Here is a 26666-nt window from a genome sequence, read left to right as displayed (position 1 = left end):
CCAAATCATTGATGCAAAGAGTGAACAATAGTTCCAGCACAGATCCTTGTGGAATGCCATATCCCACCATTAATCAATGATGCACTTCTGAAGAATTTTTTTAAAAGTGGTAAGTGGTGCCACACAAAAAAGGGGAAAATCCAGGCTAATCACCAAATTGATTTAATGTACTGTCACAGAGCATATTTTGGCCAATATCTCGTTCGTGGCTGGGAATTTCCGGTGCTGCGAGAAGTTAGTGGAGTTTTGGCCAGAATGCCAAATTTTCCGTTCTTGCTCCCAATGGGTCCCAGCATGGATGAGACTGGAGAATCCCGCCCACTGAGGACATTTTTCGGTAGAACAAAACCATAAAAACAAGTATTCTGACTAAAATACTGACCCAATGTGAGGCTGGAAATGATGACCCAGAAATTAACCGTCCAGTGGTGTGACAGTTGAACTACCCAGTCTGTGTGGAAACTCCCTGCACAAAGCCTTAACCCTCTGGATCGAGCCTAAGGAGACAGCACTCTATCTCAGCGAGATTGCACGCCCATCATAGGTTAGTTGCTGAGATGAATTGCTGCAAGGAAACTTTGTTTTGGTGCTGTACTGGAATGCTACAATGGTATTGCCATCGTAATGCCACTTGGTGGTATCACAGGTAATGCACGCACAGGTAAATATTGAAAGTTATTGGAATTCCATGGGAAATGCTTACATTGGGCTTTCCAATGCAGCATGAAGCATCATGGCCTTTGATCGATCCAAACTCCCACAGAAAGATGCCAAGAGCAATTGTTCATGGGCTGGCACCCAGGTTGATAGGGTTGTTAAGAAGGCGTATGGTGTGTTAGCTTTTATTGGTAGAGGGATTGAGTTTCGGAGCCATGAGATCATGTTGCAGCTGTACAAAACTCTGGTGCAGCCGCACTTGGAGTATTGCGTACAGTTCTGGTCGCCGCATTATAGGAAGGATGTGGAAGCATTGGAAAGGGTGCAGAGGAGATTTACCAGGAGGTTGCCTGGTATGGTGGGAAGGTCTTATGAGGAAAGGCTGAGGGACTTGAGGCTGTTTTCGTTAGAGAGAAGAAGGTTAAGTGGTGACTTAATAGAGGCATGCAAGATGATCAGAGGATTAGATAGGGTGGACAGTGAGGGCCTTTTTCCTCGGATGGTGATAGCTAGCACGAGGGGACATAGCTTTAAATTAAGGGGTGATAGATATAGGACAGATGTCAGAGGTAGGTTCTTTACTCAGAGAGTAGTAAGGGCGTGGAATGCCCTGCCTGCAGCAGTCGTGGACTCGCCAACATTAAGGGCATTTAAATGGTCATTGGATAAACATATGGATGAGATTGGAATAGTGTAGGTTAGATGGGCTTTAGATTGGTTTCACAGGTCGGCGCAACATTGAGGGCCGAAGGGCCTGTACTGCGTTGTAATGTTCTATGTTCTATACTTACTTTGTGTTTCGAACATCCAGCTGATAAATGTTACCATCCTGTGATCCTGCAAGGATATATGTACTTGAAAGGAATGTACAGCAGTTGAAAGCATCGGATCCCTCAAACATAAATATCTGAAAATTCACAACGCAGAAAAACATGTCAGACTTGTCTGCATTCTCTAATGTAGAAAATATTAAGGCTTTGAGGTATTTGATGACACTTCAAGATTTAAAAAGATGTCGGGAGAGGAGATACTATGATTGCACTCCAGTTTGCCCGCAGCAAAGCTCATTTCAACCTCACAAAACACCTGGCATCTTCTGTTATATAGCTCCTCTTCCCTTTTGCAAAAAGAATGTCAGTTTTTAAGCTCTTCTGACCCATAAGGACAAGACAAGCTTCAAGACAAGCAGAGCTTTACAGCTCAAGTTACCTAGCAAATTTAATTTCCCTTAGGAAACAACAATCCTTCTGCAAAAATTCATGACACAATCCACCAGGTTAAACCATATTAAACAATAACACTAATTGGCTCCAGACACTCTCATCTGAACATGTACATTGTGGTGTCAGTGGTAATGATGCAAATATTAAAATTTGCATTAAGACTTAAATTAAAACAAGATATTTTCTACTGTAAATCGATAGTTAAATATATAAGAACAGTTTCAACTGTACAAAATAGAGAAAGGATGCCTTTTTCGTGCACAGACCCTTTCTATCTAGATGGTAATTAAGTAGGTATATGTTAGGAATTACAATTACAAACTTTTTTTGTTCCATATCCCTCACTGGAATTTGTGTTGCTTTCATAATGTAGTTTATGTAAACCATACCATATTTACATTGGCTTCTGCTCAGAGCCAGCTCTTTGAAAGGCTATCCAATTAGTCCCATATGTCTGCCCTAATGGGCGGCATGGTGGCACAGTGGTTAGCACTGCTGCCTCACAGCGCCAGGGACCCGGGTTCAATTCCTGGCTTGGGACACTGTCTGTGCAGAGTCTGCATGTTCTCCCCATGTTTGCATGGGTTTCCTCCGGGTGCTCTGGTTTCCTCCCACAGTCCGAAAGATGTGCTCGTTAGGTGCATTGGCCATGCTAAATTCTCCCTCTGGTGCCTGTTCAGGTACACTAAGTGGGGATTTTCACAGTAACTTCATTGCAGTGTTAATGTAAGCCTACTTGTGATATTAATAAATAAACCTATTTCCTTACAACCCTTTAAATAGTTATCCAATTTCCACCATCATCTCAGACACTGCGTAACTCGCTGGATTAAAAAAGGTTTTCTTCAGCTTAATTCTGATTCTTTTGCCAACTGCCTTAAATCTATATCCTTCGGCTACTGACCCTTCTGTCATGGGAAATCGTCTCTGCTTATTTGCTCTATCAAAATACTTTACGATTTTGAATACCTCTGTAAATTCCTCCTCTTAATCTTCTCTGCTCCAAGGAGAACAATCTCAGCTTTTCCAATCTCTTCACATAACTCCTCACGGGTTTTGCATCCTCATACCATTCCCGTAAATAAACGCTGCACTGCTCCAAAGCTTTGACATTTTTCCAAAAGTGTGGTGTGAAAATTGATCATACTGCTCCAGCTCTGACCTAACCAGTGATTTATGAGGATGTAGCACACCTTACTTACTCCTGTACTCTTTGTCTCTGTTTATAAAGTCTCAATCAGGTTATTTCAGGAACAGCTTCAGTATCCCACTACTTCCAGTCATCCTGCTAATAATGAGGATCCAGGCGTACATACTCAATTACCCACATACACTTAATTATAAAAATTTTATCTCATTCTTGTAAGGTTTATGGGGTTCTTGGTTTTACCCTAATTGGGTGCTTGATTTGGAAATAAATATGAAAGTCCTTGAATTAGATAAGTAAACTGTCTCATACATAATTAAAAACTGAAAACATTCTGACTAATCAAATATTTATCTCTCGAGCAATGTCAACCAAGCCCGTCGTTACCTCATTTTGGGATCTTGCTGTGCGCAAATTGATGCCATTGTTTCCTTTGCTACAATTGTAACTACGCCTCAAGAATACTCAGTGGGCTGTAAGGTACTTTGGTATCGCCGGAGGTCTCAAAATCTGTATTATACATTCAACTTTTTTTCTATTTTATTACTGTATGCACAATCTGCATCAATGTTGACAGGTTAACTTATAACATGATCTACCACACAAGCTTCTAAACAATAAAAAGCACTTACTGGTTGCCTACTGAGCAGTCCAACGCTTTGCAGCTTTCTGTCTTCCCGGGCTAAAAGTAACATTTTTCCCTCAGTCCCTACTTCACGTTCACCTGGTAAGTACAGTTTGTTTTTAAATTGATTAATAATATGAAAGGAATAATATTTCTAACATGAATTAGGTCAATTGTATAGATCTACATAAAAGTTTGAAGTCCTCAACATTTTGTTTGAAAACCATCGTTTACTATTCAGCATGAACCACGACATTGGCCACATCATACACTGCAGTTTTCACCTGCCATTTTCCTTCTTCACAATGGTATATAGAGCAAGAAATAAAATACATAACACAGTGTAAGAACATAAGAAATAGGACTAGACCATTCAGCCGCTAAATTGTGCTCAGCTATTCAATTCGATCATGGTTGATGTTTGGCCTCAACTCCTTTCCTGCCAGTTCCTCATATCCATTGATTCTTTGATATACCAAAAATCTATCAATCTCAGTCTTAAATACACTCAACAGTGGAGTCATCCACAACCCTCTGGGGCAGAAAATTCCAAAGATTGGCAATTCTTTAAGTGAAGAAATTTCTCCTCATCTCATTGATCCCTAACCCTGAGGCTCCTGTATTCTAGACTCCCCAGACTGGGGAAATCAACCTCTGTGTCTCCCCTGTCAATCCCCTTCAGAATCCTTTTTTATAATTTCAATGAAACCAGCTCTCATGCTTCCAGAAAATACATGAAGCACCACCGTGTAGGAAATGTCTGCCAAAAATGTCCCCAAAATAGACTTGCCCTTCTATCTAGAGCCGAAGATTTGGGTTGCAAATTTCACTTGGACCTGGGTATTAGCTTTTTGAATTGCTGTTGACAGATCCTGTGCTTGTGTGTGAAAGATGCATCATGAGACTTTTCACCATTCTGCTGTGGAACTGCATACGTGCCAGCCTACAAATCTCAGTAAAGCTCATGACTTTTTAAAAAGCTGACACAGCTGCATAAAAAAAGCTTAACAAATCAAAAACTCATACAACAGCAAAACAGCCCTGAATAAAGGCCTACGATCAGGGCCACTGCTTCAAGGTGACAGAATAAATTAAGTTCATTTTTATTACATTGGATTTCAGGATGTTTATTAGTGTTTGGGGATTACATTCTGCAACTCAAAGTTTTTTTTTTAATGCACTGAACAACCCGGCTCTCTATTTATGTGCTTCCAGGGCTAACAGTTCTGATTGCTGTCTCTGTATATAGGTGGCGGGTGCTCATGTTCCTTCAAGAGTTCTCACCTCCAATATGCAGACTCCAATCAGCGCTATTGGCACTCCAAATGCACGAAGATAAGCAGCAAGGTTGAAGTGAATGAATCTCAAGATTCAGGAGATTCAGGCTAAGTGAGTGGGCGAGGATCTGGCAGATGGAGTATAACGTTGACAAGTGTGAGGTTATCCACTTTGGAAGGAATAATAGTAAAATGGACTATTATTTAAATGGTGAAAAGTTACAACATGCTACTGTGCAGAAGGACCTGGGGTTCCTTGTGCATGAATCGCAAAAACTCAGTTTGCAGATGCAGCAGGTGATCAAGAAGGCAAATGGAATGTTGGCCTTTATCGCGAAGGGGATGGAGTATAAAAGCAGGGAGGTCTTGCTGCAATTGTACAAGGTACTGGTGAGGCCGCAACTAGAGTACTGTGTGCAATTTTGGTCCCCTTATTTGCGGAAGGATATATTGGCCTTGGAGGGAGTACAGAGAAGGTTCACCAGGTTGATATCGGAGATGAGGGGGTTAGCTTATGAGGAGAGATTGAGTAGATTGGGCCTGTACTCGTTGGAGTTTTGAAGGCTGAGGGGAGATCTTATAGAGACATATAAGATAATGAAGGGTAGAGGCAGAGAGATTCTTTCCACTTAGAACGGAAACAAGAACTAGAGGACACAGCCTCAAAATAAGGGGGAGTCAGTTTAGAACAGAGCTGAGGAGGAACTTCTTCTCTCAAAGGGTAGTGAATCTCTGGAATTCTCTGCCCATTAAAGGAGTGGAGGCTACCTCGTTAAATATGTTTAAGTCACAGGTAGATAGATTTCTGATCAATAAGGGAATTAAGGGTTATGAGGAGCGGGCGGGTAAGTGGAACTAAATCACTATCAGATCAGCTATGATCTTATCGAATGGCGGGGCAGGCTCGAGGGGCTAGATGGCCTACTCCTGCTCCTATTTCTTATGTTCTTATATAGGGACTTGTCCCTGGAAATAACAGTGCAGTGCTGCAGATGCAGCTAACATTAACTTTGTTTTATTAGGGCTGTTTTATGTAAAAAAAACCTGTCTATTTTTCAATCAAATTCAAAGTTGCAGAACCTAGGATCAGTTCTGAGACAGAAAAAAAAGGATGTAACAAATCGCCATCCCATCCCAACTGCGAGCCTACATTTTTATCAAGGAAGGCAGACTAATAGCAGAGTCTGAAAATGATCTTCTGCCTCAGGAGACAAGCACCAAGACATCAGCGTTTAATCACTACCACAAGGCTATTCAGCGCATCTCCATACCAGCTCTGGTAACTGAATCAAAAGACATAAAAGATTTTTGCTTGAGGCAATATGTAGGATACGAAATCGGAACAGGAGGAGGCTATAAGGCCCATTGAGCCTGTTCCATCATTTAATTAAATAATGGTCGATCTTATTGTGGCCTTAACAGCACTTTCTTGCCTGTCCCCCATAGCCCTCAACTCCCCTGTCAATCAAAAATCCGTCTAACTCAGCCTTGGGTATATGCAATGATCCAGCCTCTTAGTGGAACAAACAACACTGATAGAAGAAATTTCTCCTCATCTCTGTCTTGAATGAGAGGCCCCTAATCTTTAACTGTGCCCTCTACTTCTAGATTCCCCATAATATGAAACAACCCCTCAGCATCTACACTATCAAGCCACCTTAGAATCTTTTATGTTTTAATAACATTGCTTCTCATCCTTTTAAACTCCAATAAGTATAAGGAATCATGGCTGACTTGCAACCACAAAACTCACCCCGAAGTGTTTCCCCAGCACTGATGGCTTTGTATACTTAACTGCATTTTACAAAATTTAAAATTAAATGAAAACTAATAATTGCAAATGGCTAATTTGAGCATGGCACAAAAAGTACTTGCAATTTAAACAAATACTGAAAATTCACTGATAGGTAGAATAAAGGATATGTGGTTAAATTTCCAACTCATTTGTTATAACTTCTATGAAAACCCTGGATGAGTGGCAACATTTGGAAGCAATGAATCACAACAATAACTTGCACTTATACCGTTAAAGTAGAAAAGATATCCAAGTGATACTTCAGGAATAAAATCAAAAATTCCTAGATGATGGACTAAAGATATTATGAGGGAAGACTAGATGCTTAGTCAAAAAACAGTTTTATGGAGGGCCTTAACAGAGGAGGTGGAGAGGCAAAGGGGCATAAACATGAAATTCCAGGGAATAATGCCCAGACAGCTAGGGGCACAGCCGCCAATTATAAATCTTAGTCCAAATATGACTACAACTTCCTTAACAGGTACTAAGAGAAATGTTTCACAAATAGTTCTCCATCTACAACCATTGTAAACTCAATAGGGCAATCTGAGCATACTTCCGATCTTGACCTCAATGTTTCTGCAATATTCGCAAATACACCCCAGCAGGAGTCAGTGAGGAACACATTGGAAAGCAGAGAAAGTGGGAGAGAGAGAGAGAAAAATGATCAACAATATTATGGATTATGATTTTAACTGCTGGATTAAAAAGGAGATTGCAGTGTGTTTCCTAAAGTCACTTGTTGATTAATCTAAAATTTAAAAAGATGTGGTTACAAACTTTTCCATCCCAGTTCTCAAAATTGAGTTAACAGATAGAAACTATGCTATTTTCTTTTTTTTTGTTCATTCATGGGACATGGGCGTCACTGGCTGGCCAGCATTTATTGCCCATCCTAGTTGTTCTGAGGGCAGTTTAGAGTTAACCACATTCCTGTGGGTCTGAGAGTCACATGTAGGCCAGACCAGGTAAGGACAGCAGATTTCCTTCCCTCGACGACATTAGTGAACCAGATGGGTTTTTTCCGACAATTGACAATGGTTTCATGGTCATCAGTAGCTTCTCAATTCCAGATATTTTTTATTGAATTCAAATTCCACCATCTGCCGTGGCGGGATTCGAACCCAGGTCTCCAGAACATTAGCTGAGTTTCTGGATTAATAGTTTGGCGATAATACCACTTGGCCATCGCCTCCCCATTTAGGTTGTGTATTAAGCTGGGTTCAAGTCAGGACAACACCAGTATTTGGATGCTGAGCTGAAGCAGCATTAGTAGGAGATTCTCCACTTTTACCCAGTTCCCCCATCCCACGGGGAATTACAGCATCCTACCACTGCCCCTGTTGAGGTTGTGTAACTGCACAAACTGAAGAATGAAACTCACATCTTCCTGGTCCATACGCTTCAAGTATCTACCGGAATACGTTGGGGAGCTTGCAACAACAGTTTACTTACTCGGTGGTTGCTCAGGAGAACCCAAATTCACTGTGTTTTCAGCAACACCAAGTGAACAGCCATTAATGGGACTCCCGCAATCTGCTAGAACTGCAAGGCAAGTGGACATGCCACAATCCCACAATCTTGCCGTTCCATCCCTGGAGCTCGAGATGACATTTCGTCCACGTTCTATAATTGCCGTATCAAGAATACCTTTTTAAAAAATCAATTTAAAAAAGAAAATCCAACTTTAAATAAATGTCTTCCTTTAACATTAATACATGCAATGACATCTGTTTTGGAGAATATAAAGCAAAATACAACTTTATAAGGCAAGTAAAATGAGGTCCCCTCCAATTCTAAAGTTGGAATTACATGCAGAATGCACCTATCGTTTTGTTCCATTATTATTCACTGCCATTAATAAAAGAATAATTTGGGGGAGGGGTTTAAAAAATGTTTGCAGTGAACAAACATATGCTTTACTGGTCAAAAATAAAATAGCAGAACCATAAAACCTTGGACTTAAAGCAGCATAACAATTTCTGAATGGACAGTACAATGCCATAAATAATAAAGGCTTGTAACTGTCTTCATAAAATACTGGGCCACAGAGTTAATACGCATCATTTAGCCCAACACAGAAGACTGCACTGTACACTGTTGTTGCTCATTGGGACAGAGAGATGGTGAGAAGTGCTCCTTCTGACAAACGTGAAAACTGACTGCACGTGTCACAGCAGAATAGCAATGATGACTTTTACAGTATTCTTGGGTTTAGTCTTTATTGGATTATATCTTTTGGGCAGGAGTAACACTCATGTTTAAGGCTTTACGACAACCTTTGAATAAACAAAGATTGAATGAATCAATTATACTTGTAAGGTGTTAGCAGTGGGGGATTTATTAAGAGTGCCTGAACTGGGGCCATAACCCAATACCTCAAAAGATGATTTTCAACCACACAGTCACAAGCCCAAGTTGGGTGGACTTTTAAAAAATCAGTGTCTGATTTGTTCCAGACTGGCTTTGTGAGATGTATTCAGTTTCTGGAGGGGGTCAAAGGAAAATCAAAGACCACTACAACAGAAATTGAATGTAACCTCAATAGGTTTTCAATAAACAATTTTTATTGCTCAAAAATCTAAATCTGAACTTGTAGAAATTTTATTTTAAAAATATGGAATTTCTTTCAGAATCTTTGCTATTAATATAATTTTTTTTCTCAAACAGACTCTGTTAATAGTTCTGTGTACCTCCTTTGTGTCCATTTAAAGTTACAGAACAATTTCCATCTTCAACAGACCATATCTTTAACTGAGCATCCATTCCACCACTTAGAACCACAATGCCCGAGGGAAAGAATCGGCAACAATTCACATCGTATATGTGGCCAACCAGATCTCGCTAAAAATTAAAATCAATAATGGATTAGATACATGAATGCTTCCAATTCACATTCACACAAATATGCACACACTTTGGCATGTCGACTGTTCAACTGTTCTGAGTTCCACTCCTGATGATCTTGGATGAATTGGCAATGATTGTATTATAACACTGAATCCATTAGTATGGATGTTACTACTGATGAAGTATTCTGCCTATCCAATTTGCATTGATGCCCACAACAGCTACACCAAACATGTAACTAAATTACTTGCACAATGTGGGATCAGCTTTAAGAAATTATAATGGGTACACCAGAAGGATTACAAAGCAGGAGTCTAACCTTGAGATTCACCAATAACAGTTATAAAATGGTTGATCTGCAGTTTCCCCACTTATGTTGTTACTGGAAACTGATGATGTGATTATGACTTTATAATATCCCCTAGGTACCCGCCATTGTCCACTGAAAAGTTTAGGTAGAAAATTCTCACGTCCTCAAGTTATTCAAAACGCACAATTTGGTTTGATGCTTAACATCAAACAGTGATTGGTAATTTGAAGTGAATGATAAGATCACACAATCTTTCGAATGAAGCTGATCAAGGACAGGCTTTGAGCTATAAAATGTTTGCCACTTGGTCAAGTGTTTACCAACTTTGAAGGAAATATTAACAAGTATAAAATAAATAAAGGCACGCAAACCCTCAATTCTCCATTGTTGGCCTGCCAAACTCGCATTGTTCCATCTGTACTACAAGATACTCCGAGCCCTCCACCACTAGAAATATCCATGCTGGTTATCTAGAGAGGGCAAGATTGAAAAAGGTAACATTGAGGTAGCTCTGGAAAATACAATTTTATTTCAGGTTGAAAAAAAACATAACTCCAGAATCTGTTTCCCAAACGCAACTCAAAACTGTTAAAACAAAATGTATTTTTTCCCCCCAAAAAAACCAAATTCACTAAAATTTATCGACAATTGGGGTCATGAATGATAATATTTTTCAGAAACAGAATGTCTTCAGGGAAACACCTTCAACCTTCCATTACTTAGACTTATTATTCGTGAGCACAGTGTTTTGATGAGGTGATCAGAAGAGGTCAGATGTTTCCACACGAGGGGAAGAGAAGTCAAAGGGACAACCATCTCGATGTAGCTCAGGGATGCCTCATAGTGGCTGACAAAAGATTTAGTGGCAATGGAATATGGGAGCTGAGGCCAAAACTGTAGGAATTTGCAACAACAAAAGGCATGTATTACAGTCAATCCTGTAATAGAGATCCCAATCAGGGGGAAAATCGGGATTTAATAGGGGCATCTGGAGGGTCGGCTGGATTACTGTTCACTTAGTGTTTATTCATAGCAGTTGGAGATATGGCAACATTCCTTCCCCCTTCCCAAATCTGGACTAATAGGCCTTAATGAATAGAAAGCAAATGTGAGCAGGAGGCAACGATGAAGAGGGGAATGGAGATGGACTCCATGGCAGGATAAACAGTGATTTATGGATAGAAGCCAGAAAACTGAAATCCATTGATTTAACTGCAAACTTGATACAAGCAACTGCCAGTCAACAAATATCAGAAATCAAACTGAAATGTGGAAAGTAGTTACTTGGGCAAGAGGCTGAAGGACTGCTGGTGCTATGGAACGGCAATCCAGTATAAGTTGCTATCTTCAGGAGGTGTGGGCAAAGGATTTCAGGGAATTTAGGACCCAAGTGAATTAAAAATCTGCCTTTACTGATGAACATCTTATTTAGATGAAATTTCTGCTGTAGTAATAATGCACAATAACTGGAACATGATTCATTATTCTGACAGGTTAAGTAACTGGAGCTGATAAAGAATCATATGTGAAGAAGCTGCAAATGAGTTTTTGGATCACATTCACTGTGGGTAGTAACACCGGGTTTGGTTTCAGACTTGAAACAAAACGGTCCTATCAAATTATACAGTCAAGTCCTCGCGAGACTCCAATTAATATGTTGGCACTGGGAATGAACTAAAATCAACAGGAGACAGTGATGGATAAAAAATAACATTTGTTCACTGGCACCCATAGTTGAGAGTACAGTGTCATGAAAATAGCCTTTGCGGTCTTTAAAGAAAACCCTGGGCTGGATCCTCCGACTTCGCCCACAGCTGTTTTGATTTGATTTGATTTATTATTGTCACATGTATTATCATACAATGAAAAGTATTGTTTCTTGCGTGCAATACAAACAAAGCATACCGTTCATTGAGAAGGAAACTAGAGAGTGCAGAATGTAGTGTTACAGTCATAGCTAGGGTGTAGAGAAAGATCAACTTAATGCAAGGTAAGTCCATTCAAAAACCTGATGGCAGCAGGGAAGAAGCTGTTCTTGAGTCGGTTGGTATGTGACCTCAGACTTTTATATCTTTTTCCTGACAGAAGAAGGTAGAAGAGAGAATGTCCGGAGTGCGTGGGGTCTTTATTTATGCTGGCTGCTTTGCCGAGGCAGTGGGAAGTATAGACAGAGTCAATGGATGGAAGACTGGTTTGCGTGATGGATTGGGCTACATTCACGACCTTTTGTAGTTCCTTGCGGTCTTGGGCAGGACAGGAGCCATACCAAGCTGTGATACAACCAGAAAGAATGCTTTCCATGGTGCATCTGTAAAAGTTGTGATTCTCCGGTCCCGCTGCAGTGATAGGAGATTCGGCTGAGCACTAAATTCTCCATTCTCGCCGGCAGCAGCGGCGGGGTGTGAACAGCCGGAGAATTCCGGGCATTGTTTGTCAAAGACTTGAGGCAGATGAAGGATCTTAAACAATGCACTGTTAGCCAAAATAAACCCTCTTGCTCTATGCAAAAAGGACTATTTAGGAAAAGGGAGGCAAACATGGGACACGCATCTCCCAATAGGGGCTTCGGCAAAAAGCTGTCTGGAAGCAAGGACATAACAGCTAAAAGACACACAGTAATATCGCTTGCAATTAAATGTACTCTTGCTGGAACACTTCTTAAAAATGTTACACCAATTAATGAAATGTTATTAGTTCCATTAAGAATCTTACACTACATAATTCCTGCCACCTTAGAGCTCCAAGTCTTGAGAAAATTCGCAACCAGCACTGACACATGGTTAGTGGGAGCTGAAGCCAGAACTGAGAGTTTTCACCTCAAATGTTTAATTATAACAAGCATTGCCATCACAGGCTAATCACAGAAAATCCTCAATAGATGTCTCCAAATGCAGCATTTTCCAAATTAATCACAAGGGATCAATTGTAAAGTTAATTTCAAAGCTAGCGACTGTGATTACCCTGAGAAAAGTGGCAACATCCTTCAGTTTACACAGAAACAACTTCAAGAAAACATGGACTTACACTTCTCGTGTGTATTCTGGAAAAGGTTGTGTAAGGCATGAGAAATTTTGAGGCTGCATTTCCATCAGGACAGGAAATTAAAATACTTTTCTGCAAAGGGAAAAAAAAGCCTTAAAAACAATGAAACATTCAATTTTTAAAGGACTGCGTATTGAGGGATGGCAATGGGGGGAAATAATATGGGCAGGAAGATCTTACCTTTGTAATCTCAGTCACTTCAAATCCTTCTGAAGCTGTGACCACTGGGATGCCATCTTTGCCAACCCCTTGACACTTTATACAGCCATATAAAGTAGCTGCTCCTAAATTTAAAACTGACATGAGATCATATTGTCCTCAATTATAATCACATAATTAATTCCTCATTTGTGTGAGATGTCCACTACAAATAAACTACCATCTTCTAAAATCTGCATTTCAGATGGGTTGTTACTGAAGCCCCATCCACCCTCTTAGGTGTACCCAAAAAGATCCCGTAACATGAATTGTGAACAGCGGGGAAGTTCTCCATTGTGCACACTGATCAATATTTATTCCTCATACAACCTCATTAAATACAGATTACCTGGTTATTATCACATTGCACTATGCAAATTGGCTACCACTTTTCCTACAAGCGCATGGTGGCACAGTGGTTAGCACTGCCACCTCACAGCGCCAGGGACCTGTGTTCAATTCCAGGCTCGAGTGACTGTCTATGTGGAGTTTGCACTTTTTGCATGGGTTTCCTCTGGGTGCTCTGGTTTCCTCCCATGTGTAGGTTAGGTGGATTGGCCATGTTAATTGCCCCTTAGTGTTCAAAGATGTGCAGGTTAGGTGGATTGCCACGCTAAATGGTGTAGGTTAGGGGGATTGGCAGGGTAAATGTGTGGGATTACGGGGATATGGCACAGGGGTGCGTCTGTTTAAGATGATCTGTTGTAGAGTTAGTGCAGGCTTGATGGGCCGAATGGCCTCCTTCTGCACTGTAGGGATTCTATGATTCTAAGTGTTCAGACTTCTAATGAAAAGTTCTTTATTGGCTATGAAATGCTTTCTGATGTTCAACGGTGATGAAAAGTGTTAAATAAAAATTTAATATCCTTCTTTTGTAAGGCTACATTGCAAAGATCAAAAAAACATAGTACCAATTTGCAGATAACTTCCGGTATTGTACCATCTGTTGAAATTAGACCACTGCAGATTGAACACCAGCATTGGGACTGGCGATTGCCGCTCAGTAATAGTCAGTCACTGTAAAACTCACTCCGAAAGCGGGCTTTAGAACTTAAATGCTACTGTTCAGTGTCTCTAATTGTTGCTAATGTATGTCATTCTAAAATGAAGACTACATTTATTCCAAAGACTCAGCTCTGATTTAACAAACATTTGAACACTCCAAGTAGTTCATGATAAAAGAGACAACATGCCGCTGGGTGTGGTAATAGCCTATATGAGCTATGAAGATTCCAGATTCAATCTCTGGTCTAGGATGAGTTACCTAATTTCAACCAAGGCAGTCATAAGGGTGCTGCAATTTGCTACAAGTCTCCAGGATTTCAATGGTGGCAATGGAAAAAGGACAAGGCTCCTCCTACATCTGCTTATCTCCAGATTTCCTGCTGAAAGTGCAAACCAGCACCTGAGTCGTGATGTACCCATGTTACGCCATATAGGAATAACCACCATTTGAGTACAGCATTAGAGTGAAAGCCCTGTGTTAACTGTTGAGAATCACTGACTTCATGAAGGGAGATAAAAGTTAAAAGAAGGCATCTGTAACTGATACCGACGCTTATTTCTTACATCAACAAACAGCTTTAACAGAAATTCTGCATAATGTTTAACTAACTGGGCTCAAAATGGAAGGTGCTTGCACCAAAACTTTGAAACGAAAGATGATCAATTAACAGGATAAAAAGTCACCTTTAGAAAGCAATATTGTTACTTTAATGGGTGATATGGAATTTTCTGAAAATTTAAAATGCAAACTTTAACATGCAAGGGGCAGGAGGAAGAGAGGTCTGAGGATGTCAGTAATTTTTAATGATCATCACATTGACTGGGTTAAAATTTAACATTGGTAAAGCTGGGCGGGTTAGGTTGATCGGCCATGCTAAATTGACCCTAGTTTCAGGGGGATCAGCAGGGGAAATATGTGGGGTTACGGGGATAGGGTGGGATTGTTGTTGGTGCAGGCTCGAATGGGCCAAATGGCCTTCTTCTGTACTGTAGGGATTCTATGATTGATCATCCAACTGCTCCGAAGATCTTCAAAGGATAAACAGTCTTATTATCTCAGAAACCTCTTAGACTATTCAGACTTCTCTTCACTGGCCTCTTTTGGGTAAGGTGAGTATAGGAACTCTGAAATAATTTGCTAAGTACATCAAAACAGTCTACACTACCTGCTAAGAGACTGTGAGAAGCAATTTCCTGTAGAGATGTATATTAACTCTTGGTGGATTTGTTCCAGTTAGACTTCACAGAATAGATAATCCAAGTCCTTGCCTACTACCATAGCACATCATAGGAATAAAGAAACATGAGTAGACATTCAGCCCCTCAAACCTGTTCTGCCATTCAGATAGATCGTGGTTGATCTGTACCTCAATTCAATTTAATCACCTTGGTTTCATATTCTTATTCAACTGACTGAGTCTTGGAAATCTGAATTGATTGAGCTTCCAGTCTTTTGAGGAAAGAATTCCAGGTTTATTTTATACTTTGCAACATAGCACTTCCTGAATGCCCTCTTGCTTTCGGTGACTTCGCCATAAGAAATAGCTTCTCCGTGCTTAGTGTCTCAGATTCTTTATCCTTTAAAACACCTCAATTAGATCACCCTTCAACTTTCTCAACTCAGGGGAATACATAACTTATCAGACCAGCACAGGAATTCTGTTAAGAACTGGGAAAATCCACCCCTTTAAATATTATGTTGCTTAGGATCTTGTTTTTCAAGTCAAAATAGATTACATGTCAGGGGAAATCATGATCAAACTGTATGGCACTTTGGCCAGACCACAGTTTGAACACTGCACGGAATTCCCTAGTACCCAAGGCCAATGTCATGAAGAAAAGCTGGAGAAACAAAATCTCCGTTTCAAAAAAGTATGACGCTATCCAGATACAGCATCTCTGCAAAAAAAATAAATCAGTCTGGTTCAAAGGATTTATAGATTCTGGACCAGGTAATGTCTTATTTCACAAGTTAATCATTTGAAACAAGAAATTTGTTCCAAATTTTGCAATGCAATTACTGTATTTTTCAGCCAAGGCTCCCTTGTATATTCCCAATTCAATCTAAAAAAATTGTCAGCATTCATATTTCACGTACTTACTTTAAATATACGAACAATGTCTGCCCTCATTCATCACTCAGTAAAAAGAAAAATCTGAGGAAGCAGTCAACCCTGCCACTTTTACATCAGTAAAACTGACAACTGATAACTTCAAAGCCATATGGAATTTTGTCAGTGCTGAAACAAGTAGTGCATCAAATATATTCCTATACAGTATTGCAACTTTTATGTTTCCACAGTCCAGTGCAGTTTGACTATTTGTCTGAGCTATTGTTGCTGTGTGGGAGTGGGAGATGATATCTCACTTTGCTTTCCAATATTTATCATACACGAGTGCCATTAAAAAAAAAGCTCCCTGTTATGTATTTGGAACAAAGATTCTGAAAAGATCAACTCCACCTAACTTTTACTTAAACTCCAGTTTCGTCAAAAAATCAAAATCATTATTGTGGAGAGGGGGGGGGGGGGGAGATTGAGAAGAGTCTGGAGTAAGTAATCATAGAAGAATCATAGAAACCCTACAGTGCAGAAGGAGGCCATTCGGCCCATCGAGTCTGCACCGACCACAATCCCACCCAGGCCCTACCCCCACATATTTTACCCGCTCATCCCTCTAACCTACACATCCCAGGACTCTAAGGGGCAATTTTTTAACCTGGCCAATCAACCTAACCCGCACATCTTTGGACTGTGGGAGGAAACCGGAGCACCCGGAGGAAACCCACGCAGACACAAGGAGAATGTGCAAACTCCACACAGACAGTGACCCGAGCCGGGAATCGAACCCGGGACCCTGGAGCTGTGAAGCAGCAGTGCTAACCACTGTGCTACCGTGCCGCCCCATTCATTTTTAAAAATTGGACGCTTCAGCTTTGAAACAAGGTAAATGACGGGATTCGGGGGTATAACAAGTATTGTCCAGAATTAATAACACTACAGTGAATAAAAAGATAATAACGTTAGTGTTCCTCAAATAGCAATCGGAGGAAAAGGTGGAAAATGGGTGGAATTTTACGAGATTTTTTTTCTTAGTGTCCAGCTAGCATGAAAATGGGAGTTGCTGATCCGTTTTTCAGGCGAGTTTTCACTCCCTTTTCACTTTTATGTACTTAGTCTTTGAAAATATGGGCTAGACCATTTCTAGCCGCTAGAGGCAGTGGGCGGGGCCTGATTCGCCAGACAGCCAGTAGCTCAGATCGGAGCCACAATCTACGCATGCACAGGAAAAGCAGAAAACAGCTCTACTGACAGAACCCCATGGTCCAGATACAGCCTCCCCCACCCCCCCGACTTCTTGGACATCAGGGACCAACCTCCCAATATTACTGACCCCCTTACCCTGCCTCCCCCAAACTGCATGCAGCTGATTTGCCCTAACAAGGGACAGCTCCATAAAACCCCCCCCCAAGGATGAACAGACAGATAGGCAGGCAATGCAGGAAGAAATGGCCTCCAGGAAGACAACTCCCCATTTTGTCGATGCTGACCTGGCCAGGTTGCTGGAGGTAGTAGAGGCAAAGCGGGACGCTCTCTTCCCCCCCACCCCCAGCAGGATGCTATCCCAGAGGAAGAGATGGAAATGCAGCCTGGGAGGCAGTGGCAGCATGCATTAGTGCCGGGGCACTGGTCAGGAGAACCGGAAAACAGTGCTGCAAAAAAATGAATGACCTCATCTGGGCAGCAAGGGTGAGTGTTTCATCTCATCTAGCATCTTCCCCCTAAATGACCCCCGGATTCCCCCACCCCCAGCACCCTGCATGCTTTCAGCCCTTGACCCCCAAGCACCTCCCTTCTCCCACCCAAGAGTATCACAACCCTTGCCCTCTGAGGGTCACCCCTTGAAACCCTGAAGAACCCGTGCCATCAGATTTTACATGGCTCCTTCTGTCCCCACAGGAGAATAGCCATAAATCGCCAGGAGAGAGCGTGCCTGAAATCTGGGTCCTCAATCCTTTTGAGGAGCAGGCACTGGAGCTTACGGGAGAAGAGGGCATGCAGAACATTAGTGACAGCATGGTCAGGCTGGAGCATAGGAGTGAGCACCTTCCAATCCTCCACACGTTGGAGATATCTCAAGTAAGTTGCATGCAACTCAAGATTCCTCTCCCTCTCTTGCATTTAACTTTGTACCCTGATGTGCCCGGGCCATCTGCCATCGTGGCCCCCACTGCTGCTCCCGCCCATCCTGGCCCTGACAACGCGGAAGACTCCTCGGAGGAATTGGAGGAAGAGACCTCCGAGGCCGGCACCAGTTTTGCATCAGCTTTTACCTCACAACTCACCATCCCAGAGACTCACACTGGGTGGTCAAGTCAGTGACGTGGCATCTGGGTCACTCTCTGGTGGTAGCAAAATATTTTGATATTTTGGTTGTGCAAAAGCTTGCTCTGGTTAGAGAGAGATAGGATGTGTCAAAAAAGCTTTGTACAAACTAAAATTTACAGAACTTGGAGAAAGGGCAGGAAATTCCAGAAGTGTAAAGTCACAAAAGCATGGATGATGGCTGCAGTGGAAGATGAGCTGAGGAAGCAGTGGGGGCAGTGATTTACAGAAATGGATGAAAGTAGAAATGAGTGGAAGCAGCTAAGCCAGTGGCTAAGAGTGGATACGTAAACTGGAACAAAGCAAAGGCCACCATCCGAAGGGGCAGCGGGGAACACCCCCCCCACTGACACTGCCTGCCCCACAACCGTTTCATGCTCCAACAAGAGTTAATTCCCTGGAGGCAGGATCCTTGCCCCTCACTCGGGAGGAAGTCCTGCCTTAGAGAGTTGCCGTCCAACCGGTAGCTCTCTAATCAATGCAGCACCAGAAGCTGCAGTGGGCAGGGCTAGGACTGCAATCAGTCCTCAAGGGCCTGGGATTACAGGAACAGGTAGGTTTTGCGGATCTCAAGGAGAGAGAGGGAGGCCTAAAACATTGGCCAGGGGGGCGGTGTTGTCCATGTTCGAAGAGGATTGCTGATCAAGGCATTCCCCCTCCTGTTCAAGGCCTGAACCTGATTTATTTTGGGGCTTCCCCCAAACTCCTGAAAATTGAGGTTGGGTGGGAAATGGCCTCAAGGGGTAAATAATTGGCCACTTCAGGGCCTGAATTGGTGCAAGGGCATGCTTCAGGGTAAAACTGCAGATTGCTGAGGCTTGCAGCAGCCCAGCCCATCCAAGGAGTTTTACGTTCACCCCATATCTACAAACCTGCAGGTGGGGAAGCGTACAATTCTGCCCATAAAGTAGTTTCGTACAGCACGCAAGAAACAATACTTTCCACTGTACACCAATACATGTGACAATAATAAATCAAATCAAACATGAGATGCATTCAGAACATCATGGGCATCAAATGGGAGGACAAAGTGCCCAACACCAGGGTACTTCAAAGGGCATAAAATGTCTGGAATTGAAGCACTCATCATCATCAGAGCCCAGTTCTGGTGGAGTGGACATGTAGTACATATGACTGATGATAAAATCCCTAAGGCGGTCATGTACTCACAACTTAAGCTTGGACACCACCTGGCAAAGTAGGCCGAGATGAAGGTTCAAGGACTCCTTGAAGGCAAATCTCAGGAAATGGGGCATGTCCACTGCAGACTGGGAGAAAAGTACAGCCAGAAAGAACTACCTGGTGAAAAATCTCAAGTAGTGGCATTGTTTCCAGCAGAATACAGACAGCGAAGAACAAAAGGCAAACTGGAAAGGTTGCTCAGTCCCAAAACAATACAAGACAATTTATCCTAGCCCACACTGTGGAAAGCCAATCAGGTCAGTAATCAGGCTCCGTGGCCCCATTAGAATGCACACCACATTACATTACTCACACAAGAAACGGCCACCTTTAATGACAAAGGGAAATCAATGGTGACAATTGGGGAAGCACAAGATAGACCGCATGAGCAAGATAAGGGTTAGTAAATATCTACAACTTAGTCCGAGCACCATCTCTTTTAGATGCAGATCAAACTAACGTGCATTTCAAACATTTTCAGTCCTGGAATTAATAGCAGACAATTTTTTTAAAATTCATTCACGGCAAGTGAGCATCGAAAGCAAAGCTAGGATTTATTGCCAATTCTTAATTGCTCTTGAGGTGGTGGCGTTGATTTGCCTCCTTGAACCGTTGTAGTACATAATGAAGGTGCACCCACAGTGGTGCTAGGTATGGACTACCAGGAGTTTGAACCATTGGTGAAGAAGGAACAGCGATAGAGTTCCAGGTCAAGATGGCATGCAACCTGGAGGGGAGGTTGCAGGTAGCGGTGATCAACTGCCTGCTAACCTTGTCTTTTTATGCAGTTGAGGTCACAGTTGGGAGGTGCTATTGAAGAAGCCTTGTCAAGTTGCTGCAGTGCACTTTGTAGATGGCATACATTGCAGTCAGTGGCAAAGGAAGTGGACGTTTCAGGTAGTGTCAATCAAGCAAACTGTTTTGTCCTGGATGGTGTCAAGCCTTGACCATTATTGGAGTTGCACCCATCCAGGCAACTGGAAAAATGTATTCATAAGAACATAGGAAATAGGAGGAGTCGGCCATTCAGCCCTTCGAACCCAAGGCATTCAATGAGATCATGGCTGATCGTCTATTTCAACACTATTTTCCTACACAATCCCCACATCCTTGATGTTTACAACATGTAGAGATCTATCGATCTAAATCTTAAACATACTCAATGACTAAGCCTCCATAGCCCTCTGTGGCAGAGATTCACGACCCTCTGAGTGAAGAAAATGCTCCTCATCTCAAGCCTAAATGGTCTGCTCCTTATTCTGAGACTGTGTTCCCAGGTTCTGGGCCAATCCCATCCCCTCCTGCCACCAGCCAGGGGAAACATCCTTCCTGCACCCACCCTGTAAGATTTTGTTATGTTTGAATGAAATCACCTCTCATCCTTCTGACCTCTTCTAAATTCATATGGCATTCCTCTATCCACCATTTTAATGGCGGTTTTAACCCAATTAAAATAAACATATTGAACATATTAGTGTGTGTTAATTGCAGACAGCATCTGACAAATGCATTAAGTATTCAGCTGACAGTGACTTAGAGCATGTACTGGTCTAACTCTCTTATTCATTAAAGATCACAAATGCCTATAGAAGTATAGTTTGTAGGAACAAGGCACTGGGAACTGAATTTTGTCCCCTTGGGCAGACCTGACTGAATGTATTCTAATTGGATTGGTTGATACAGCAATATTGAATCCCAGCAGAAACTGATTTTTTTCCTGCGAAATGCGAACAAACTAACATATGGCCGGAACTCTAGCACCTCGCCCGCCACGGAATCGGAGCACACGAGGGTTCGACAACGGAAAGCTCCATTGGCCTCGGGCGGGAGTTTCCGGTCTCGCCCGAGTGAGGCCATAAAATCCCGTCCATAGCGTAAAATCTTGTTTGGCATCAGTGGTAGAGCTTGGTTTGGTGGTGGTGAAGCTTGGTTTGGTAGTGGTCAACATAGTTCGGGGATGAAATTCAAGATCTGACCGACTGGCAGGAAGGAGACGGGCCTGGGAATGGGTGTATGTCAACAAGGCCAGTACAAAAAGTTGACCTGGGAAACCGCACAGACTTGCAACCCAAATCCTGATAAATGTGAGGTGATTCATTTTGGTAGGACTAATTTAAATGTGGATTACAGGGTCAAAGGTAGGGTTCTGAAGACTGTGGAGGAACAGAGAGATCTTGGTGTTCATATCCACAGATCTCTAAAGGTTGCCACTCAAGTGGATAGAGCTGTGAAAAAGGCCTATAGTGTGTTAGCTTTTATTAACAGGGGGTTGGAGTTTAAGAGCCGTGGGGTTATGCTGCAACTGTACAGGACCTTGGTGAGACCACATTTGGAATATTGTGTGCAGTTCTGGTCACCTCACTATAAGAAGGATGTGGAAGCGCTGGAAAGAGTGCAGAGGAGATTTACCAGGATGCTGCCTGGTTTGGAGGGTAGGTCTTATGAGGAAAGGTTGAGGGAGCTAGGGCTGTTCTCTCTGGAGCGGAGGAGGCTGAGGGGAGACTTAATAGAGGTTTATAAAATGATGAAGGGGATAGATAGAGTGAACGTTCAAAGACTATTTCCTCGGGTGGATGGAGCTATTACAAGGGGGCATAACTATAGGGTTCGTGGTGGGATATACAGGAAGGATATCAGAGGTAGGTTCTTTACGCAGAGAGTGGTTGGGGTGTGGAATGGACTGCCTGCAGTGATAGTGGAGTCAGACACTTTAGGAACATTTAAGCGGTTATTGGATAGGCACATGGAGCACACCAAGATGGTAGGGAGTGGGATAGCTTGATCTTGGTTTCAGATGAAGGTCGGCACAACATCGTGGGCCGAAGGGCCTGTTCTGTGCTGTACTGTTCTATGCTCCGGTTTCCTCCCACAGTCCAAAGATGTGCGGGTTAGGTTGATTGGCCAGGTTAAAAATTGCCCCTTAGAGTCCTGAGATGTGTAGGTTAGAGGGATTAGCGGGTAAATATGTGGGGATCGGGCTGGGTGGGATTGTGGTCGGTGCAGACTCGATGGGCCGAATGGCCTCCTTCTGCACTGTAGGGTTTCTATGATTTCCATGATTTCTATGAAGTCCAGGGACTGAACAAAAATGATAGAAGTTCCTGCCAGTGGAATGGAGGCAGTCATCAAAACCTGCATTGTCCAACCTCAAGGTGATTGAGGCGGACATGATTCAAGCTCCTCCACCTTTTTGCTCCACCACTGGCAAACACAAGCAATTTCCTGGAAGAACAGTGCTCCTTCACAATCTATTTGGAGTGACGGAGGGAAGGCATTACAGTTGACTACAGTGCCCCAATCCAGTGGCAATTGATCCCACTCCAGACGGCTGGCTTAACAATTTCTGCTGGGAAGTATCTGCGAGTGGATGTCAGACTGTATTGTGCTAAGCTGACTTCTTCCCATCCCCAATCAAATCTGAAGGGATGGGACAGGAGACAGAAAAGTACTTTCCAGTGATACGACATCTAGAACAAGCAAGCAGAGATATAAAATTAAACTCAAGAGAGGAGAAACAGCTTTGTTTAAACACAGGATGGTGGTGGAGCTCTGGAATGCGCCATCAGAGTTTGCATTCAAAGCAGCGTTTAGGAATAGGTTGGATAGATGTTTATGGACAGAAGAGAAAAATTATAATTACAGGACAGGCATAAAGGGATTAAGATTAATGCTCATATTAAGGATAAACACAAGAGGGCTGGGTCCAGTGTATGTATTGTCATTTTCCACATTACTCTATACGCCCAGAGGCTTTGAATTCACACTCCAGCGTTGAGTCAAAGGCTTCAGGACAGGGATGAGGGAGGGAAAACACATTTCCTGGACTGCAAAGGAACAGAAACACCCACATGCTTGTTCCTATTCACCAACAAGGCTAACCTTGGCTGGGGGAGGGGGGAGGGTGGTGGTGGCATGGTGGCACAGTGATTAGCACTGCTGTCTCACAGCGTCAGGGACCCGGGTTCGATTCCCGGCTTGGGTCACAGTCTGTGCGGCGTTTGCATATTTTCCCCGTGTCTGCGTGGGTTTCCTCCGGGTGCTCCGGTTTCCTCCCACAGTCTGAAAGACGTGCTGATTATGTGGGTTGGCCATGCCAAATTCTCCCTCAGTGTACCCAAACAGGTACTGGAGTGTGGCGACTGGGGGTTTTCACAGTAACTTCATTGCAGTGTGAATGTAAGCCTACACATGACACTAATGACAAATAAACTTTAGGCTTAATGTAATCGTCTCACTCTGGCACCTGTTCGGGTGCACTGAGGGAGAATTTAGCATGGCCAACACACCTAACCAGCACGTTTTTCAGACTGTGGAGCATCCGGAGGAAACCCACGCAGACACGGGGAGAACGTACAGACTCCGCACCGACAGCGAACCAAGCTGGGAATCGGACCCAGGTCCCTCGTGCTGTGAGGCAGCAGTGCTAACCACTGTGCCAAAGACTTTGAATATAAATCTCAGCATTGGGTCAAAAGACTCCAGGACAGGGGAGAGGGAGAGAAAACACCTCTCCTGGACTGCAGAGGAACATGATGTGGAGATGCCGGTGTTGGACTGGGGTGAACACAGTAAGAGTTTTAACAACACCAGGTTAAAGTCCAACAGGTTTATTTGGTAGCAAATACCATTAGCTTTCGGAGCGCTGCTCCTTCGTCAGATGGAGTGGAAATCTGCTCTCAAACTCAAGTTACAGAATACTGATTAGAATGCGAATCCCTACAACCAGCCAGATCTTAAAGATACAGACAATGTGGGTGGAGGGAGCATTAAGCACAGGTTAAAGAGATGTGTATTGTCTCCATGATGTGGAGATGCCGGCGTTGGACTGGGGTAAGCACAGTAAGAAGTCTCACAACACCAGGTTAAAGTCCAACAGGTTTATTTTGTAGCAAATACCATAAGCTTTCAGAGCTTGCTGCTCCTTCGTCAGATGGAGTGGTCTCTGTTCTCCAACAGTGCACAGACACAGAAATCAAGTTACAGAATACTAATTAGAATGCAAATCTCTACAGCCAGCCAGGTCTTAAAAGGTACAGATAATGTGGTTGGAGGGAACATTAAACACAGGTTAAAGAGATGCGTATTGTCTTGTGCACTGTTGGAGAACAGAGACCACTCCATCTGACGAAGGAGCAGCGCTCCGAAAGCTTATGGTATTTGCTACCAAATAAACCTGTTGGACTTTAACCTGGTGTTGTGAGACTTCTTACTGTATTGTCTCCAGACAGGACAGCCTGCAAGTCCACAAGAAGAACACCCAGATGCTGGTTGGTATTCACCAGCAGGCTAACCCATATTGTTATAAGAGGGCAGGGAAGTGTTGGGAATCGCACAGTGAACAATCCGAGGCTGGCACAGCAGCCAGTGTTATAGTGTTTTGTTGTTATTATTATTGTTTTTAACCAGATCTGAGCTCTGCCTCGGCTCCTTACCGGGTATTTTACAGGAGACCCACGCTTCCCTCTCATTCTCCCTGTGGGATAAAACCGAGATGTCATTAACACAAAGAGAGAGACCAGGAGCCACAAAGGAACATTTGTTGTAAAAGCTTTGCCTCCGGACAGAGAGATTTACCGCAAGGCTCGAGCCCAGTCACTCTGGATGAAGACTCGACCTCCCGCCATGGCGGCGCCACACTGCCGGAAACCGAACGGCCACAACCACTGTCGCAAAGCGCCCTTCTCGGCTCTTCCGCCTCCCTCCCCCTGGCGGGACACTGCATATACAAGTGTGTTGATGTTGATGTGTATATACAAGTGTGTACATACAAGAGTCTCTCAGCAGATGCAGGAGTTGATAGTGCTGGGAGTAAGTTTAAAAGTTTTAACTTTATTTACTAGTGTCACAAGTAGGTTTACATTAACACTGCAATGAAGTTACTGTGAAAATCCCCTGGTCGCCACACTCCTGTTCAGGTACACTGAGGGAGAATTTAGCATAGACAATGCACCTAACCAGCTGGTGTGACTCAAGATTGGTAGGTCTGGTGAAATTTCAGCTAACAGCTGTTTTAATGAGCATTCAGGAGATGCCAATAGATTCATGCCACCAAGCAGTGGGAAAATGGACCCGCCATTACCCTGCCATTGGGAGAATTTCAAACTGTTTTTACGTTGGCGAGTTTCCGACTTTTCGTCTCCCGCCAGATTCTCCCCTCCCGCCTGCCACCAAACCTGCCGCGGGTGGGATAATAGAATTCCGTCCTATGGGTGGGACTTTTCAGTGCTGCCTGCCGCCAGGATTGTATGGTCCTGCCAAAGGTCGATGGGCAGTTCCTGCCACAATGCGATCGGAAATTTCAGGTCTGTGCTTTTGAGTTTTGCAAGCACGGGCTGATTGGGTAAAGCCAGTCAGTACCTTGCCTATTGCGAACAGTGGAAGGGACTTGCAATTTGATATGATCTGTCAGGCTTTCAGATGAGCGGTCTACATACCTAGCATCAAACCATCACTGAAATTCATATACCATATTACTCATTTGTGTGAAAGGCAGCTTCGGCAACATGTGTCTTTTATTCAGCGTACTTAATTCACTTAGTGTAGATTAGATTTCATACTTGGGACCTTCCAGTCAATATGATGTCTGCTTTGTTCATTTGTTTATTTATTAGTCACAAATAAGGCTTACATTAACACTGCAATGAAGTTACTGTGAAATTCCCCTAGTCGCCACACTCCGGCACCTGTTCGGGTCAATGCACCTAACCAGCATGTCTCTCAGACTGTGGGAGGAAACCGGAGCACTGGGAGGAAACCCACGCAGACACGGGGAGAACATGCAAACTCCACACAGACAGTGACCCAAGCCAGGTCCCAGGTGCTGTGAGGCAGCAGTGCTAACCACTGTGCCATCGTGCACCACGTTCAGTTTAAGGGTGCACACTTAAAATATCAGGCGGAATTCTCTGGTCTCCACGCCCCGCCATCAGTACCCGCAAGAAAAGAGAATTTGGCGCTCAGCTAAATCTCC

General features: G+C 43.1%; 1 protein-coding gene across 1 annotated transcript in view; it reads right to left on the bottom strand.

The window, feature by feature from the left end:
• The window catches only part of LOC144499829 (proteasomal ATPase-associated factor 1-like), a 33976-nt gene extending 8579 nt beyond the window's left edge, over positions 1-25397 (bottom strand). The window contains exons 1-9 of the mRNA XM_078222359.1: positions 25271-25397; positions 25129-25169; positions 13107-13210; positions 12909-12998; positions 10256-10354; positions 9418-9568; positions 8180-8374; positions 3660-3751; positions 1449-1564 (exon numbers count right to left, since the gene is read on the bottom strand). Of these exons, the coding sequence (XP_078078485.1) occupies positions 1449-1564; positions 3660-3751; positions 8180-8374; positions 9418-9568; positions 10256-10354; positions 12909-12998; positions 13107-13210; positions 25129-25169; positions 25271-25320 (938 nt within the window). The 5' untranslated portion in view covers positions 25321-25397. The remainder of the gene's footprint in view (positions 1-1448; positions 1565-3659; positions 3752-8179; positions 8375-9417; positions 9569-10255; positions 10355-12908; positions 12999-13106; positions 13211-25128; positions 25170-25270) is intronic.
• Positions 25398-26666: the final 1269 nt, after the last annotated feature.

The sequence above is a fragment of the Mustelus asterias genome, chromosome 10 (assembly GCF_964213995.1).
Source record: "Mustelus asterias chromosome 10, sMusAst1.hap1.1, whole genome shotgun sequence".
Lineage (NCBI taxonomy): Eukaryota > Metazoa > Chordata > Chondrichthyes > Carcharhiniformes > Triakidae > Mustelus > Mustelus asterias.
Note: the sequence above shows the minus strand (reverse complement) of the source record. Positions and strands in the feature narration are given on the sequence as shown.